The sequence below is a fragment of the Stegostoma tigrinum genome, chromosome 28, assembly GCF_030684315.1.
Source record: "Stegostoma tigrinum isolate sSteTig4 chromosome 28, sSteTig4.hap1, whole genome shotgun sequence".
Taxonomy (NCBI): domain Eukaryota; kingdom Metazoa; phylum Chordata; class Chondrichthyes; order Orectolobiformes; family Stegostomatidae; genus Stegostoma; species Stegostoma tigrinum.
The window spans coordinates 26,630,614-26,648,059 of NC_081381.1; the positions used below are offsets into that span (position 1 = coordinate 26,630,614).

Below are 17,446 nucleotides of genomic sequence, written 5' to 3' on the forward strand. Positions count from 1 at the left end.
GCTGGAGTCTGAGATAACACAGTGTGGAGCTGAAGGAACACAGCAGGCCAGGTAGCATCAGAGGAGTAGGAAAGCTGATGTTTTGGGTCAGAACCTGTCTTTTGAAGAAGGGTCCTGATCTGAAACATCAGCTTTCCTGCTCCTCTGAAGCTGCCTGGCCAGCTGTGTTCCTCCAGCTCCATGCAGTGTTACCACAGTTCCAGTCTGTGTAACTTCATCATCTGCCAATTTCAACCGGACAAAGCAATTGACCATGATTCCTGTTTCATCCACAGTTATCGAAGCCAATTCAACACAATATCCTACAAATAAAGTCTCTAAAGATTTGACCATGCCAATGAATTCTACAAAAGAAAAGACAGCAAATATGTCAGAAGATCAACACCAGAATGGTACAATGCCTTATAACACCACAATACCTGAAGGGATGTCTGAACAAAAATTTAAAACAGAATCCAATCCATCATTTATTGATCTGCTGTCAATAAGTCAGTCTTCAAAAGTAAGCCAGCCAAGCGAACCACAATTATTATTGGCAACTGAGTTTTCAACAGAAAGCCACACAACAATAATCCAAGACTCAACAATATCTGAGTCTTCAGCTGTAAGCAAAACACAATTTGCAACACAAGAGTTATTGACAACTGCACCAACATTAGAAAGTCATTCAACCCCAAAACAAGCATCAACAGCCATTGTGTCTTTATCAGATATCTATCCAACAACTACACAACCAATAACAGTAACACAGTCTTCATCAGAAACTCAGGCAACATCACAAGGTTCATCAATCACCTCTTCACAATCAAGAACTCAGGCTTCATCACAGACCCATTCAACAAAAAAAGAATTGTCAGCAATAGCATCGTCCTCAGCAGAAATGCATTCATTTGCACAGCCATCATCAGTGACTCAGTCGACACAACAATCCAAACAAACATCAACAGTCTTATCAATAACTGAGACTTCTTCAGAAACAGATGCAGCTCATAAACAACGACCATCAACAATAGAGACATCATCAGAAATGTATCCTACAGCAACACCAATATCAGCAGTAGCAAAATCTTCTTCAGAGACCCATCTGACAACCACACAAATTTCATCATTGGAAACGTCCTCATCACAAATCCAATCAACATCACAAAGTTCATTGAAAACTGTTTCCATGTTAGAAATGGGTTCAAATGCTGCACACTTATCATCAATAACTGGCTCTTCAACAGAAACAAGTCAAACAACTGCACAAGTATCATTGATCACAAATCATTCAGCTGTAACCCAACAAAGTAAGACAGTCTCATTAGTAACAAGGTCTCTGTCAGGCAGTCAGTCAACAATGTCACAAATATCATCAACAACAGAACCTTCATCTGAATTATCCCCTGCATCAACACAACTGACGGCAGTAACGCTGAATTCATCAGCAACCCATCCAACCACAGTGACAACATTGTCAATTACACCATACTCATCAGAAACTCATTCGTCAGCACAGCGTACATTGATAAATTCTTCAACATCAGAAACCAATCCAACAACATTAAAGTTGTCATCCATAACTGGGTCCTCGTCAGAAACCCATCCAACAGTATCACACATATCATCATTAACTGAGTCATCATCAGGAACTAGACCCGGATTATCACAAATAACTTCCATGGGGCAGTCTTCATCCGAATCACATTCAACGAACAATCCAGCAACAGGAATGACACAATCATCATCAAACAGCCAGACAACTGTCATGCAAATATCATCCAGCACTGAGACAGAAGTGGAAACCACTTCAAGAGAAGCACCAGTGTCACCAGTAACTGAGACACCATCAGTGATACATCCAAAAACAAGTAACCAGTCATTCAAAACTGTGTCATCATCAAAAAGCAATCCGACAATGACGCCATTATCATCCAATAATGAGTCCCCTATACAACTCACTTCAAGGGAAGTACTCATGTCCACAGTAGTGGAGATGTCATCAGTGACACATCCAACAACAACTAACGCATCATCCAAAACTGTGCCATTAGCAGAGAGCAACCCAGCAATCACACAAGTATCATCAATAACTAAGACTTCATCAGAACTATCTCGCTCAACTACACAGGGGACAACAGTGACTCAGACTTCATCACAGATGCATTCAACAGGAAAAGAATTGTCATCAACAGCGTCATCCTCAGTAGAAACTTATTCACCTGCACCGACACCATCAGTGACTCCATCAACAGCAGAATCCAAGTTATCAACATTGCGACTCTCATCAACAACTGAGTCGTCTTCAAATCTCCATGGAACGCACAACCAAAAATCATCAACAACTGAAAAATCATCAGAAATGTATCTGACATCAACACTTTCTTCAACATCAGAAAGCAATCCAACAACAACACATACATCTTCCGTTACTGGGCCTTCTTCAGAATCCCATCCAGTAGTGACGCAAGCATCATCATTAACTGAGACCCCATCAGAGACCACTCAGGAGTCATCACAATTAACCTCTTCAGGACAACCTTCATCTGAATCTCATTCAGGAAACACTGCAGAAACACAGATGACACAATCATCATCAGAAACCCAGCAAACAATGACAGAATTCACATCCAGCACTGTGTCAACAGCAGAAACCACTTCAAGACAAGCACCAGTGTCACCAGTGACTGAGAATTCTTCAGTGACACGTTCAACAAATAAGGTGTCATCCAAAACTGTGCCCTCATCGGACAGCAATCCAACAATCACACAAGGATCATCAATCATTAAGACTGCATCAGAAGGATATTCCCCATCAACACAAGTGTCTGTGATTTCATCAGAGAACCATTCAACAATGAAAGGATTGTCATCAGTAGTCTCATCCTCAGCTGAAACCCATTCATCTGTACAACCATCATCAATGACTCCTTCCAAAGAAAAATCCAGTTCACAAACATCACAAATCTCATCAGTAACCCCATCATCTTCAGAAATCCCAGGTAGACAGAGCCAAAGCTCTGTCAGAACTGGGACTACATCAGAAACATATTCTACAGCAACAGAAATGTCAACAACAGAAAATCATTTGTCAGCACATAGTACATCAACACTTCCTTCAACATCAGAAAACAATCTAACAACAGTGCATGTACCTTCCATAACTGGGTCTTCTTCAGAATCTCATCCAGCAGTTAGACAAGTGTCGTCAATAACTGAGACCCCATCAGAGTCTACTCAGGGGTCTTTGCAAGTAACCTCTTCTGGACAATCTTCATCTCAATCTCATTCGGGAAACAATGCAGTAACACTGATGATGCAATCATCATCAGAAAGCAAGCCTTCCACAGGAAAATCCAGTTCACCAACATCACAACTCTTCTCAATAACCCCATCATCTTCAGAAATCCATGGTACACATACCCAAAGATCATTCAGGACTGGGACCACATCAGAAACGTATCTTACAGCAACAAAAATGTCAACATCAGAAAACCATTTGTCAGCACAGAGTACATCAACACTTTCATCAACATCAGAAAGCAATCCAACATCAGTGCATGTACCTTCCGTTACTGGGTCTTCTTCAGAATCCCATCCAGTAGTGAGGCAAGTATCATCAATAACTGAGACCCCATCAGAGACCACTCAGGAGTCATCACAATTAACCTCTTCACGGCAATCTTCATCTGAATCTCTTTCGGCAAACATTGCAGTAACACTGATGACACAGTCATCATCAGAACGCCGGCCAACAGTGACACAGCTAACATCTAGCAATGAGTCACCAGCAGAAACCACTTCAAGAGAAGCACGAGCATCACCGGTAACTCAGACATCATCAGTAACACATCCAAAAACAAGTAACGTGTCATTCAAAACTTTGGCCTCAACAGAAAGTAGTCTAACAATGACACAGTTACCACATAGAACTAAGTCAACAGCAGAAACCACTTCAAGTGGAGCACTAGTGTCACCAGTGACTGGGACTTCGTCAGTGACACATCCAACAACTAACCTATCATCCAAAACTGTGACATCAACAGAAAGCAATCCAACAATAACACACATATCGCTAATAACTGAGACTTCATCAGAAGGATATCCACCATCAACACAAGTGTCTGCACAAACACAGAGTTCACCAGTGACCCATTCAACAATGAAAGGATTGTCATCAGTAGTCTCATCGTCAGCTGAAACCCATTCATCTGCACAACCATCATCAGTGACTCGTTCCACAGCTAAATCCAGTTCAGCAACATCACAAATCTCTTCAGAAACGCCTTCAGCTTCAGAAACCCATGGTACACACACCCAAATATCACTCAGAACTGGTACTACATCAGAAACGTATGCTCCACCAAAAGAGATGCCAACAACAGAAAGCCATTTGTCAGCACAGAGCTCATCAAAACTTTCTTCAATATCAGAAAGCAATCCAACAACAGCACATGTATCTTCCATAACAGGGTCTTCTTCAGAGGCCCATCTGTTTGTGACACAAGTTTCATCAACAAGTAACACCCAGTTCGAGACCAGTCAAGGATCATCACAATTGACCTCTGCAGGACAATCTTCGTCTGAATCTCATTCGGAGTACACTCCAGTCACACTGATGAAGCAATCATCATTAGAAAGCCGGCCAACAATGACACCATTCTCAAGCAGCACTGTGTCAACAGCAGAATTCCCTTCAGGACCAGCACTAGTGTCGCCAGTGACTGAAACTGCATCAATGACACATTCAACAAATTACGTGCTGTCCAAAACTGTGCCATCATCAGAAAGCAATCCAACAATAACACACGTATCACTAACACCTAAGACCTCATCAGAAGGATATCCAGCATTAACACAAGTGTCAGCAGAATCACAGACGTCACCAGAGACACATTCAACAATGAAAGGATTGTCATCAGTAGTGTCGTCCTCAGCTGAAACCCATTCATCTGCACAACCATCATCAGTGACTCGTTCCACAGCTAAATCCAGTTCAGCAACGTCACAAATCTCTTCAGAAACGCCATCAGCTTCAGAAACCCATGGTACACACACCCAAATATCACTCAGAACTGGTACTACATCAGAAATGTATGCTCCACCAACAGAGATGCCAACAACAGAAAGCCATTTGTCAGCACAGAGCTCATCAAAACTTTCTTCAATCTCAGAAAGCAATCCAACAACAGCACATGTATCTTCCATAACAGGGTCTTCTTCAGAGGCCCATCCGTTTGTGACACAAGTTTCACCAACAACTAACACCCATTTCGAGACCAGTCAAGGATCGTTGCAATTGACCTCTGCAGGACAATCTTCGTCTGAATCTCATTCAGAGTACACTGCAGTAACACTGATGAAGCAATCATCATCAGAAAGCCAGCCAACAACGACACCATTCTCAAGCAGCACTGTGTCAACAGCAGAATTCACTTCAGGACCAGCACTAGTGTCGCCAGTGACTGAAACTGCATCAATGACACATTCAACAAATTACGTGCTGTCCAAAACTGTGCCATCATCAGAAAGCAATCCAACAATAACACATGTATCACTAACACCTAAGACTTCATCAGAAGGATATCCACCATCAACACAAGTGTCTGCACAAACACAGAGTTCATCAGAGACCCATTCAACAATGAAAGGATTGTCATCAGTAGTCTCATCGTCAGCTGAAACCCATTCATCTGCACAACCATCATCTGTGACTCGTTCCACAGCTAAATCCAGTTCAGCAACATCACAAATCTCTTCAGAAACGCCATCAGCTTCAGAAGCCCATGGTACACACACCCAAATATCACTCAGAACTGGTACTACATCAGAAACGTATGCTCCACCAACAGAGATGCCAACAACAGAAAGCCATTTGTCAGCACAGAGCTCATCAAAAATTTCTTCAATATCAGAAAGCAATCCAACAACAGCACATGTATCTTCCATAACAGGGTCTTCTTCAGAGGCCCATCCGTTTGTGACACAAGTTTCATCAACAACTAACACCCATTTCGAGACCAGTCAAGGATCGTCACAATTGACCTCTGCAGGACAATCTTCGTCTGAATCTCATTCGGAGTACACTCCAGTCACACTGATGAAGCAATCATCATTAGAAAGCCGGCCAACAATGACAGCATTCACAAGCAGCACTGTGTCAACAGCAGAATTCACTTCAGGACCAGCACTAGTATCACCAGTGACTGAAACTGCATCAATGACACATTCAACAAATTACGTGCTGTCCAAAACTGTGCCATCATCAGGAAGCAATCCAACAATAACACATGTATCACTAACACCTAAGACTTCATCAGAAGGATATCCACCATCAACACAAGTGTCAGCACAAACACAGAGTTCACCAGAGACACATTCAACAATGAAAGGATTGTCATCAGTAGTCTCATCGTCAGCTGAAACCCATTCATCTGCACAACCATCATCTGTGACTCGTTCCACAGCTAAATCCAGTTCAGCAACATCACAAATCTCTTCAGAAACGCCATCAGCTTCAGAAACCCATGGTACACACACCCAAATATCACTCAGAACTGGGACCTCATCAGAAACGTATCCTACAGCAACAGAAATGTCAGCATCAGAAAACCACTTGTCAGCACAGAGTCCATCAACACTTTCATCAACATCAGAAAGCAATCCAACATCAGTGCATGTATCTTCCGTTACTGGGTCTTCTTCAGAATCCCATCCAGTAGTGAGGCAAGTATCATCAGTAACTGAGACCCCATCAGAGACCACTCAGGAGTCATCACAATTAACCTCTTCACGGCAATCTTCATCTGAATCTCTTTCGGCAAACATTGCAGTAACGCTGATGACACAGTCATCATCAGAACGCCGGCCAACAGTGACACAGCTAACATCTAGCAATGAGTCACCAGCAGAAACCACTTCAAGAGAAGCACGAGCATCACCGGTAACTGAGACATCATCAGTAACACATCCAAAAACAAGTAACGTGTCATTCAAAACTTTGGCCTCAACAGAAAGTAGTCTAACAATGACACAGTTACCACATAGAACTAAGTCAACAGCAGAAACCACTTCAAGTGAAGCACTGGTGTCACCAGTGACTGGGACTTCGTCAGTGACACATCCAACAACTAACCTATCATCCAAAACTGTGACATCAACAGAAAGCAATCCAACAATAACACACATATCGCTAATAACTGAGACTTCATCAGAAGGATATCCACCATCAACACAAGTGTCTGCACAAACACAGAGTTCATCAGAGACCCATTCAACAATGAAAGGATTGTCATCAGTCGTCTCATCCTCAGCTGAAACCCATTCATCTGCACAACCGTCATCAGTGACTCGTTCCACAGCTAAATCCAGTTCAGCAACATCACAACTCTCTTCAGAAACGCCATCAGCTTCAGAAACCCATGGTACACACACCCAAATATCACTCAGAACTGGTACTACATCAGAAACGTATGCTCCAACAACAGAGATGCCAACCACAGAAAGCCATTTGTCAACACAGAGCTCATCAAAACTTTCTTCAATCTCAGAAAGCAATCCAACAACAGCACATGTATCTTCCATAACAGGGTCTTCTTCAGAGGCCCATCCGTTTGTGACACAAGTTTCATCAACAACTAACACCCATTTCGAGACCAGTCAAGGATCGTCACAATTGACCTCTGCAGGACAATCTTCGTCTGAATCTCATTCGGAGTACACTCCAGTCACACTGATGAAGCAATCATCATTAGAAAGCCGGCCAACAATGACACCATTCACAAGCAGCACTGTGTCAACAGCAGAATTCACTTCAGGACCAGCACGAGTGTCACCAGTGACTGAAACTGCATCAATGACACATTCAACAAATTACGTGCTGTCCAAAACTGTGCCATCATCAGAAAGCAATCCAACAATAACACATGTATCACTAACACCTAAGACTTCATCAGAAGGATATCCACCATTAACACAAGTGTCTGCACAATCACAGACGTCACCAGAGACACATTCAACAATGAAAGGATTGTCATCAGTAGTCTCATCCTCAGCTGAAACCCATTCATCTGCACAACCATCATCAGTGACTCGTTCCACAGCTAAATCCAGTTCAGCAACATCACAAATCTCTTCAGAAACGCCATCAGCTTCAGAAACCCATGGTACACACACCCAACTATCACTCAGAACTGGTACTACATCAGAAACGTATCCTACAGCAACAGAAATGTCAGCATCAATAAACCACTTGTCAGCACAGACTCCATCAACACTTTCATCAACATCAGAAAGCAATCCAACATCAGTGCATGTATCTTCTGTTACTGGGTCTTCTTCAGAATCCCATCCAGTAGTGAGGCAAGTATCATCAATAACTGAGACCCCATCAGAAACCACTCAGGAGTCATCACAATTAACCTCTTCACGGCAATCTTCATCTGAATCTCTTTCGGCAAACATTGCAGTAACACTGATGACACAGTCATCATCAGAACGCCGGCCAACAGTGACACAGCTAACATCTAGCAATGAGTCACCAGCAGAAACCACTTCAAGAGAAGCACGAGCATCACCGGTAACTCAGACATCATCAGTAACACATCCAAAAACAAGTAACGTGTCATTCAAAACTTTGGCCTCAACAGAAAGTAGTCTAACAATGACACAGTTACCACACAGAACTAAGTCAACAGCAGAAACCACTTCAAGTGAAGCACTAGTGTCACCAGTGACTGGGACTTCGTCAGTGACACATCCAACAACTAACCTATCATCCAAAACTGTAACATCAACAGAAAGCAATCCAACAATAACACACATATCGCTAATAACTGAGACTTCATCAGAAGGATATCCACCATTCACACAAGTGTCTGCACAAACACAGAGTTCATCAGAGACCCATTCAACAATGAAAGGATTGTCATCAGTAGTCTCATCGTCAGCTGAAACCCATTCATCTGCACAACCATCATCTGTGACTCGTTCCACAGCTAAATCCAGTTCAGCAACATCACAACTCTCTTCAGAAACGCCATCAGCTTCAGAAACACATGGTACACACACCCAAATATCACTCAGAACTGGTACTACATCAGAAACGTATGCTCCACCAACAGAGATGCCAACAACAGAAAGCCATTTGTCAGCACAGAGCTCATCAAAACTTTCTTCAATATCAGAAAGCAATCCAACAACAGCACATGTATCTTCCATAACAGGGTCTTCTTCAGAGGCCCATCCGTTTGTGACACAAGTTTCATCAACAACTAACACCCATTTCGAGACCAGTCAAGGATCGTCACAATTGACCTCTGCAGGACAATCTTCGTCTGAATCTCATTCGGAGTACACTCCAGTCACACTGATGAAGCAATCATCATTAGAAAGCCGGCCAACAATGACACCATTCTCAAGCAGCACTGTGTCAACAGCAGAATTCACTTCAGGACCAGCACTAGTGTCACCAGTGACTGAAACTGCATCAATGACACATTCAACAAATTACGTGCTGTCCAAAACTGTGCCATCATCAGAAAGCAATCCAACAATAACACATGTATCACTAACACCTGAGACTTCATCAGAAGGATATCCACCATCAACACAAGTGTCAGCACAATCACAGAGTTCATCAGAGACACATTCAACAATGAAAGGATTGTCATCAGTAGTCTCATCCTCAGCTGAAACCCATTCATCTGCACAACCATCATCAGTGACTCGTTCCACAGCTAAATCCAGTTCAGCAACGTCACAAATCTCTTCAGAAACGCCATCAGCTTCAGAAACACATGGTACGCATACCCAAAGATCATTCCAAACTGGGACCTCATCAGAAACGTATCCTACAGCAACAGAAATGTCAGCATCAATAAACCACTTGTCTGCACAGAGTCCATCAACACTTTCATCAACATCAGAAAGCAATCCAACATCAGTGCATGTATCTTCCGTAACTGGGTCTTCTTCAGAATCCCATCCAGTAGTGAGGCAAGTATCATCAGTAACTGAGACCCCATCAGAGACCACTCAGGAGTCATCACAATTAACCTCTTCACGGCAATCTTCATCTGAATCTCTTTCGGCAAACATTGCAGTAACGCTGATGACACAGTCATCATCAGAACGCCGGCCAACAGTGACACAGCTAACATCTAGCAATGAGTCACCAGCAGAAACCACTTCAAGAGAAGCACGAGCATCACCGGTAACTCAGACATCATCAGTAACACTTCCAAAAACAAGTAACGTGTCATTCAAAACTTTGGCCTCAACAGAAAGTAGTCTAACAATGACACAGTTGCCACATAGAACTAAGTCAACAGCAGAAACCACTTCAAGTGAAGCACTGGTGTCACCAGTGACTGGGACTTCGTCAGTGACACATCCAACAACTAACCTATCATCCAAAACTGTGACATCAACAGAAAGCAATCCAACAATAACACACATATCGCTAATAACTGAGACTTCATCAGAAGGATATCCACCATCAACACAAGTGTCTGCACAAACACAGAGTTCATCAGAGACCCATTCAACAATGAAAGGATTGTCATCAGTAGTCTCATCGTCAGCTGAAACCCATTCATCTGCACAACCATCATCAGTGACTCGTTCCACAGCTAAATCCAGTTCAGCAACATCACAAATCTCTTCAGAAACGCCATCAGCTTCAGAAACCCATGGTACACACACCCAAATATCACTCAGAACTGGTACTACATCAGAAACGTATGCTCCAACAACAGAAATGTCAGCATCAATAAACCACTTGTCAGCACAGACTCCATCAACACTTTCATCAACATCAGAAAGCAATCCAACATCAGTGCATGTATCTTCCGTTACTGGGTCTTCTTCAGAATCCCATCCAGTAGTGAGGCAAGTATCATCAGTAACTGAGACCCCATCAGAAACCACTCAGGAGTCATCACAATTAACCTCTTCACGGCAATCTTCATCTGAATCTCTTTCGGCAAACATTGCAGTAACACTGATGACACAGTCATCATCAGAACGCCGGCCAACAGTGACACAGCTAACATCTAGCAATGAGTCACCAGCAGAAACCACTTCAAGAGAAGCACGAGCATCACTGGTAACTCAGACATCATCAGTAACACATCCAAAAACAAGTAACGTGTCATTCAAAACTTTGGCCTCAACAGAAAGTAGTCTAACAATGACACAGTTACCACATAGAACTAAGTCAACAGCAGAAACCACTTCAAGTGAAGCACTGGTGTCACCAGTGACTGGGACTTCGTCAGTGACACATCCAACAACTAACCTATCATCCAAAACTGTGACATCAACAGAAAGCAATCCAACAATAACACACATATCGCTAATAACTGAGACTTCATCAGAAGGATATCCACCATCAACACAAGTGTCTGCACAAACACAGAGTTCATCAGAGACCCATTCAACAATGAAAGGATTGTCATCAGTCGTCTCATCCTCAGCTGAAACCCATTCATCTGCACAACCGTCATCAGTGACTCGTTCCACAGCTAAATCCAGTTCAGCAACATCACAACTCTCTTCAGAAACGCCATCAGCTTCAGAAACCCATGGTACACACACCCAAATATCACTCAGAACTGGTACTACATCAGAAACGTATGCTCCAACAACAGAGATGCCAACCACAGAAAGCCATTTGTCAACACAGAGCTCATCAAAACTTTCTTCAATCTCAGAAAGCAATCCAACAACAGCACATGTATCTTCCATAACAGGGTCTTCTTCAGAGGCCCATCCGTTTGTGACACAAGTTTCATCAACAACTAACACCCATTTCGAGACCAGTCAAGGATCGTCACAATTGACCTCTGCAGGACAATCTTCGTCTGAATCTCATTCGGAGTACACTCCAGTCACACTGATGAAGCAATCATCATTAGAAAGCCGGCCAACAATGACACCATTCACAAGCAGCACTGTGTCAACAGCAGAATTCACTTCAGGACCAGCACTAGTGTCACCAGTGACTGAAACTGCATCAATGACACATTCAACAAATTACGTGCTGTCCAAAACTGTGCCATCATCAGGAAGCAATCCAACAATAACACATGTATCACTAACACCTAAGACTTCATCAGAAGGATATCCACCATCAACACAAGTGTCTGCACAATCACAGAGTTCACCAGAGACACATTCAACAATGAAAGGATTGTCATCAGTAGTCTCATCCTCAGCTGAAACCCATTCATCTGCACAACCATCATCTGTGACTCGTTCCACAGCTAAATCCAGTTCAGCAACATCACAAATCTCTTCAGAAACGCCATCAGCTTCAGAAACCCATGGTACACACACCCAAATATCACTCAGAACTGGGACCTCATCAGAAACGTATCCTACAGCAACAGAAATGTCAGCATCAATAAACCACTTGTCAGCACAGACTCCATCAACACTTTCATCAACATCAGAAAGCAATCCAACATCAGTGCATGTATCTTCTGTTACTGGGTCTTCTTCAGAATCCCATCCAGTAGTGAGGCAAGTATCATCAATAACTGAGACCCCATCAGAAACCACTCAGGAGTCATCACAATTAACCTCTTCACGGCAATCTTCATCTGAATCTCTTTCGGCAAACATTGCAGTAACACTGATGACACAGTCATCATCAGAACGCCGGCCAACAGTGACACAGCTAACATCTAGCAATGAGTCACCAGCAGAAACCACTTCAAGAGAAGCACGAGCATCACCGGTAACTCAGACATCATCAGTAACACATCCAAAAACAAGTAACGTGTCATTCAAAACTTTGGCCTCAACAGAAAGTAGTCTAACAATGACACAGTTACCACACAGAACTAAGTCAACAGCAGAAACCACTTCAAGTGAAGCACTAGTGTCACCAGTGACTGGGACTTCGTCAGTGACACATCCAACAACTAACCTATCATCCAAAACTGTGACATCAACAGAAAGCAATCCAACAATAACACACATATCGCTAATAACTGAGACTTCATCAGAAGGATATCCACCATTCACACAAGTGTCTGCACAAACACAGAGTTCATCAGAGACCCATTCAACAATGAAAGGATTGTCATCAGTAGTCTCATCGTCAGCTGAAACCCATTCATCTGCACAACCATCATCTGTGACTCGTTCCACAGCTAAATCCAGTTCAGCAACATCACAAATCTCTTCAGAAACGCCTTCAGCTTCAGAAACACATGGTACACACACCCAAATATCACTCAGAACTGGTACTACATCAGAAACGTATGCTCCACCAACAGAGATGCCAACAACAGAAAGCCATTTGTCAGCACAGAGCTCATCAAAACTTTCTTCAATATCAGAAAGCAATCCAACAACAGCACATGTATCTTCCATAACAGGGTCTTCTTCAGAGGCCCATCCGTTTGTGACACAAGTTTCATCAACAACTAACACCCATTTCGAGACCAGTCAAGGATCGTCACAATTGACCTCTGCAGGACAATCTTCGTCTGAATCTCATTCGGAGTACACTCCAGTCACACTGATGAAGCAATCATCATTAGAAAGCCGGCCAACAACGACACCATTCTCAAGCAGCACTGTGTCAACAGCAGAATTCCCTTCAGGACCAGCAGTAGTGTCACCAGTGACTGAAACTGCATCAATGACACATTCAACAAATTACGTGCTGTCCAAAACTGTGCCATCATCAGAAAGCAATCCAACAATAACACATGTATCACTAACACCTGAGACTTCATCAGAAGGATATCCACCATCAACACAAGTGTCAGCACAATCACAGAGTTCACCAGAGACACATTCAACAATGAAAGGATTGTCATCAGTAGTCTCATCCTCAGCTGAAACCCATTCATCTGCACAACCATCATCAGTGACTCGTTCCACAGCTAAATCCAGTTCAGCAACGTCACAAATCTCTTCAGAAACGCCATCAGCTTCAGAAACACATGGTACGCATACCCAAAGATCATTCCAAACTGGGACCTCATCAGAAACGTATCCTACAGCAACAGAAATGTCAGCATCAATAAACCACTTGCCTGCACAGAGTCCATCAACACTTTCATCAACATCAGAAAGCAATCCAACATCAGTGCATGTATCTTCTGTAACTGGGTCTTCTTCAGAATCCCATCCAGTAGTGAGGCAAGTATCATCAGTAACTGAGACCCCATCAGAGACCACTCAGGAGTCATCACAATTAACCTCTTCACGGCAATCTTCATCTGAATCTCTTTCGGCAAACATTGCAGTAACGCTGATGACACAGTCATCATCAGAACGCCGGCCAACAGTGACACAGCTAACATCTAGCAATGAGTCACCAGCAGAAACCACTTCAAGAGAAGCACGAGCATCACCGGTAACTCAGACATCATCAGTAACACTTCCAAAAACAAGTAACGTGTCATTCAAAACTTTGGCCTCAACAGAAAGTAGTCTAACAATGACACAGTTACCACATAGAACTAAGTCAACAGCAGAAACCACTTCAAGTGAAGCACTGGTGTCACCAGTGACTGGGACTTCGTCAGTGACACATCCAACAACTAACCTATCATCCAAAACTGTGACATCAACAGAAAGCAATCCAACAATAACACACATATCGCTAATAACTGAGACTTCATCAGAAGGATATCCACCATCAACACAAGTGTCTGCACAAACACAGAGTTCATCAGAGACCCATTCAACAATGAAAGGATTGTCATCAGTAGTCTCATCGTCAGCTGAAACCCATTCATCTGCACAACCATCATCTGTGACTCGTTCCACAGCTAAATCCAGTTCAGCAACGTCACAACTCTCTTCAGAAACGCCTTCAGCTTCAGAAGCCCATGGTACACACACCCAAATATCACTCAGAACTGGTACTACATCAGAAACGTATGCTCCAACAACAGAGATGCCAACCACAGAAAGCCATTTGTCAACACAGAGCTCATCAAAACTTTCTTCAATCTCAGAAAGCAATCCAACAACAGCACATGTATCTTCCATAACAGGGTCTTCTTCAGAGGCCCATCCGTTTGTGACACAAGTTTCATCAACAAGTAACAGCCAGTTCGAGACCAGTCAAGGATCATCACAATTGACCTCTGCAGGACAATCTTCGTCTGAATCTCATTCGGAGTACACTCCAGTCACACTGATGAAGCAATCATCATTAGAAAGCCGGCCAACAATGACACCATTCTCAAGCAGCACTGTGTCAACAGCAGAATTCACTTCAGGACCAGCACTAGTATCACCAGTGACTGAAACTGCATCAATGACACATTCAACAAATTACGTGCTGTCCAAAACTGTGCCATCATCAGAAAGCAATCCAACAATAACACATGTATCACTAACACCTAAGACTTCATCAGAAGGATATCCACCATCAACACAATTGTCTGCACAATCACAGACGTCACCAGAGACACATTCAACAATGAAAGGATTGTCATCAGTAGTCTCATCCTCAGCTGAAACCCATTCATCTGCCCAACCATCATCAGTGACTCGTTCCACAGCTAAATCCAGTTCAGCAACATCACAAATCTCTTCAGAAACGCCATCAGCTTCAGAAACCCATGGTACACACAGCCAAATATCACTCAGAACTGGTACTACATCAGAAACGTATCCTACAGCAACAGAAATGTCAGCATCAATAAACCACTTGTCAGCACAGAGTCCATCAACACTTTCATCAACATCAGAAAGCAATCCAACATCAGTGCATGTATCTTCCGTTACTGGGTCTTCTTCAGAATCCCATCCAGTAGTGAGGCAAGTATCATCAATAACTGAGACCCCATCAGAGACCACTCAGGAGTCATCACAATTAACCTCTTCACGGCAATCTTCATCTGAATCTCTTTCGGCAAACATTGCAGTAACGCTGATGACACAGTCATCATCAGAACGCCGGCCAACAGTGACACCGCGAACATCTAGCAATGAGTCACCAGCAGAAACCACTTCAAGAGAAGCACAATCATCACCGGTAACTGAGACATCATCAGTAACACATCCAAAAACAAGTAACGTGTCATTCGAAACTTTGGCCTCAACAGAAAGTAGTCTAACAATGACACAGTTACCACACAGAACTAAGTCAACAGCCGAAACGACTTCAAGTGAAGCACTGGTGTCACCAGTGACTGGGACTTCGTCAGTGACACATCCAACAACTAACCTATCATCCAAAACTGTGACATCAACAGAAAGCAATCCAACAATAACACACATATCGCTAATAACTGAGACTTCATCAGAAGGATATCCACCATCAACACAAGTGTCTGCACAAACACAGAGTTCATCAGAGACACATTCAACAATGAAAGGATTGTCATCAGTAGTCTCATCGTCAGCTGAAACCCATTCATCTGCACAACCATCATCTGTGACTCGTTCCACAGCTAAATCCAGTTCAGCAACGTCACAAATCTCTTCAGAAACGCCATCAGCTTCAGAAGCCCATGGTACACACACCCAAATATCACTCAGAACTGGTACTACATCAGAAACGTATGCTCCACCAACAGAGATGCCAACAACAGAAAGCCATTTGTCAGCACAGAGCTCATCAAAACTTTCTTCAATATCAGAAAGCAATCCAACAACAGCACATGTATCTTCCATAACAGGGTCTTCTTCAGAGGCCCATCCGTTTGTGACACAAGTTTCATCAACAACTAACACCCATTTCGAGACCAGTCAAGGATCGTCACAATTGACCTCTGCAGGACAATCTTCGTCTGAATCTCATTCGGAGTATACTCCAGTCACACTGATGAAGCAATCATCATTAGAAAGCCGGCCAACAATGACACCATTCTCAAGCAGCACTGTGTCAACAGCAGAATTCACTTCAGGACCAGCACTAGTGTCACCAGTGACTGAAACTGCATCAATGACACATTCAACAAATTACGTGCTGTCCAAAACTGTGCCATCATCAGAAAGCAATCCAACAATAACACATGTATCACTAACACCTAAGACTTCATCAGAAGGATATCCACCATCAACACAAGTGTCTGCACAATCACAGACGTCACCAGAGACACATTCAACAATGAAAGGATTGTCATCAGTAGTGTCGTCCTCAGCTGAAACCCATTCATCTGCCCAACCATCATCAGTGACTCGTTCCACAGCTAAATCCAGTTCAGCAACATCACAAATCTCTTCAGAAACGCCATCAGCTTCAGAAACCCATGGTACACACACCCAAATATCACTCAGAACTGGTACTACATCAGAAACGTATCCTACAGCAACAGAAATGTCAGCATCAATAAACCACTTGTCAGCACAAAGTCCATCAACACTTTCATCAACATCAGAAAGCAATCCAACATCAGTGCATGTATCTTCCGTTACTGGGTCTTCTTCAGAATCCCATCCAGTAGTGAGGCAAGTATCATCAATAACTGAGACCCCATCAGAGACC

At 43.0% G+C, this 17,446-nt stretch overlaps 1 protein-coding gene across 1 annotated transcript; it reads left to right on the forward strand.

The window, feature by feature from the left end:
• Nucleotides 1–253: 253 nt before the first annotated feature.
• LOC132211092 (mucin-17-like) lies at nt 254–15,795 on the forward strand. Its single transcript, XM_059655597.1, has 2 exons — nt 254–15,645; nt 15,756–15,795. The coding sequence occupies exons 1-2, from the start codon at nt 254–256 to the stop codon at nt 15,793–15,795; spliced, it is 15,432 nt and encodes a 5,143-aa protein (XP_059511580.1).
• The last annotated feature ends 1,651 nt before the right edge of the window (nt 15,796–17,446 follow it).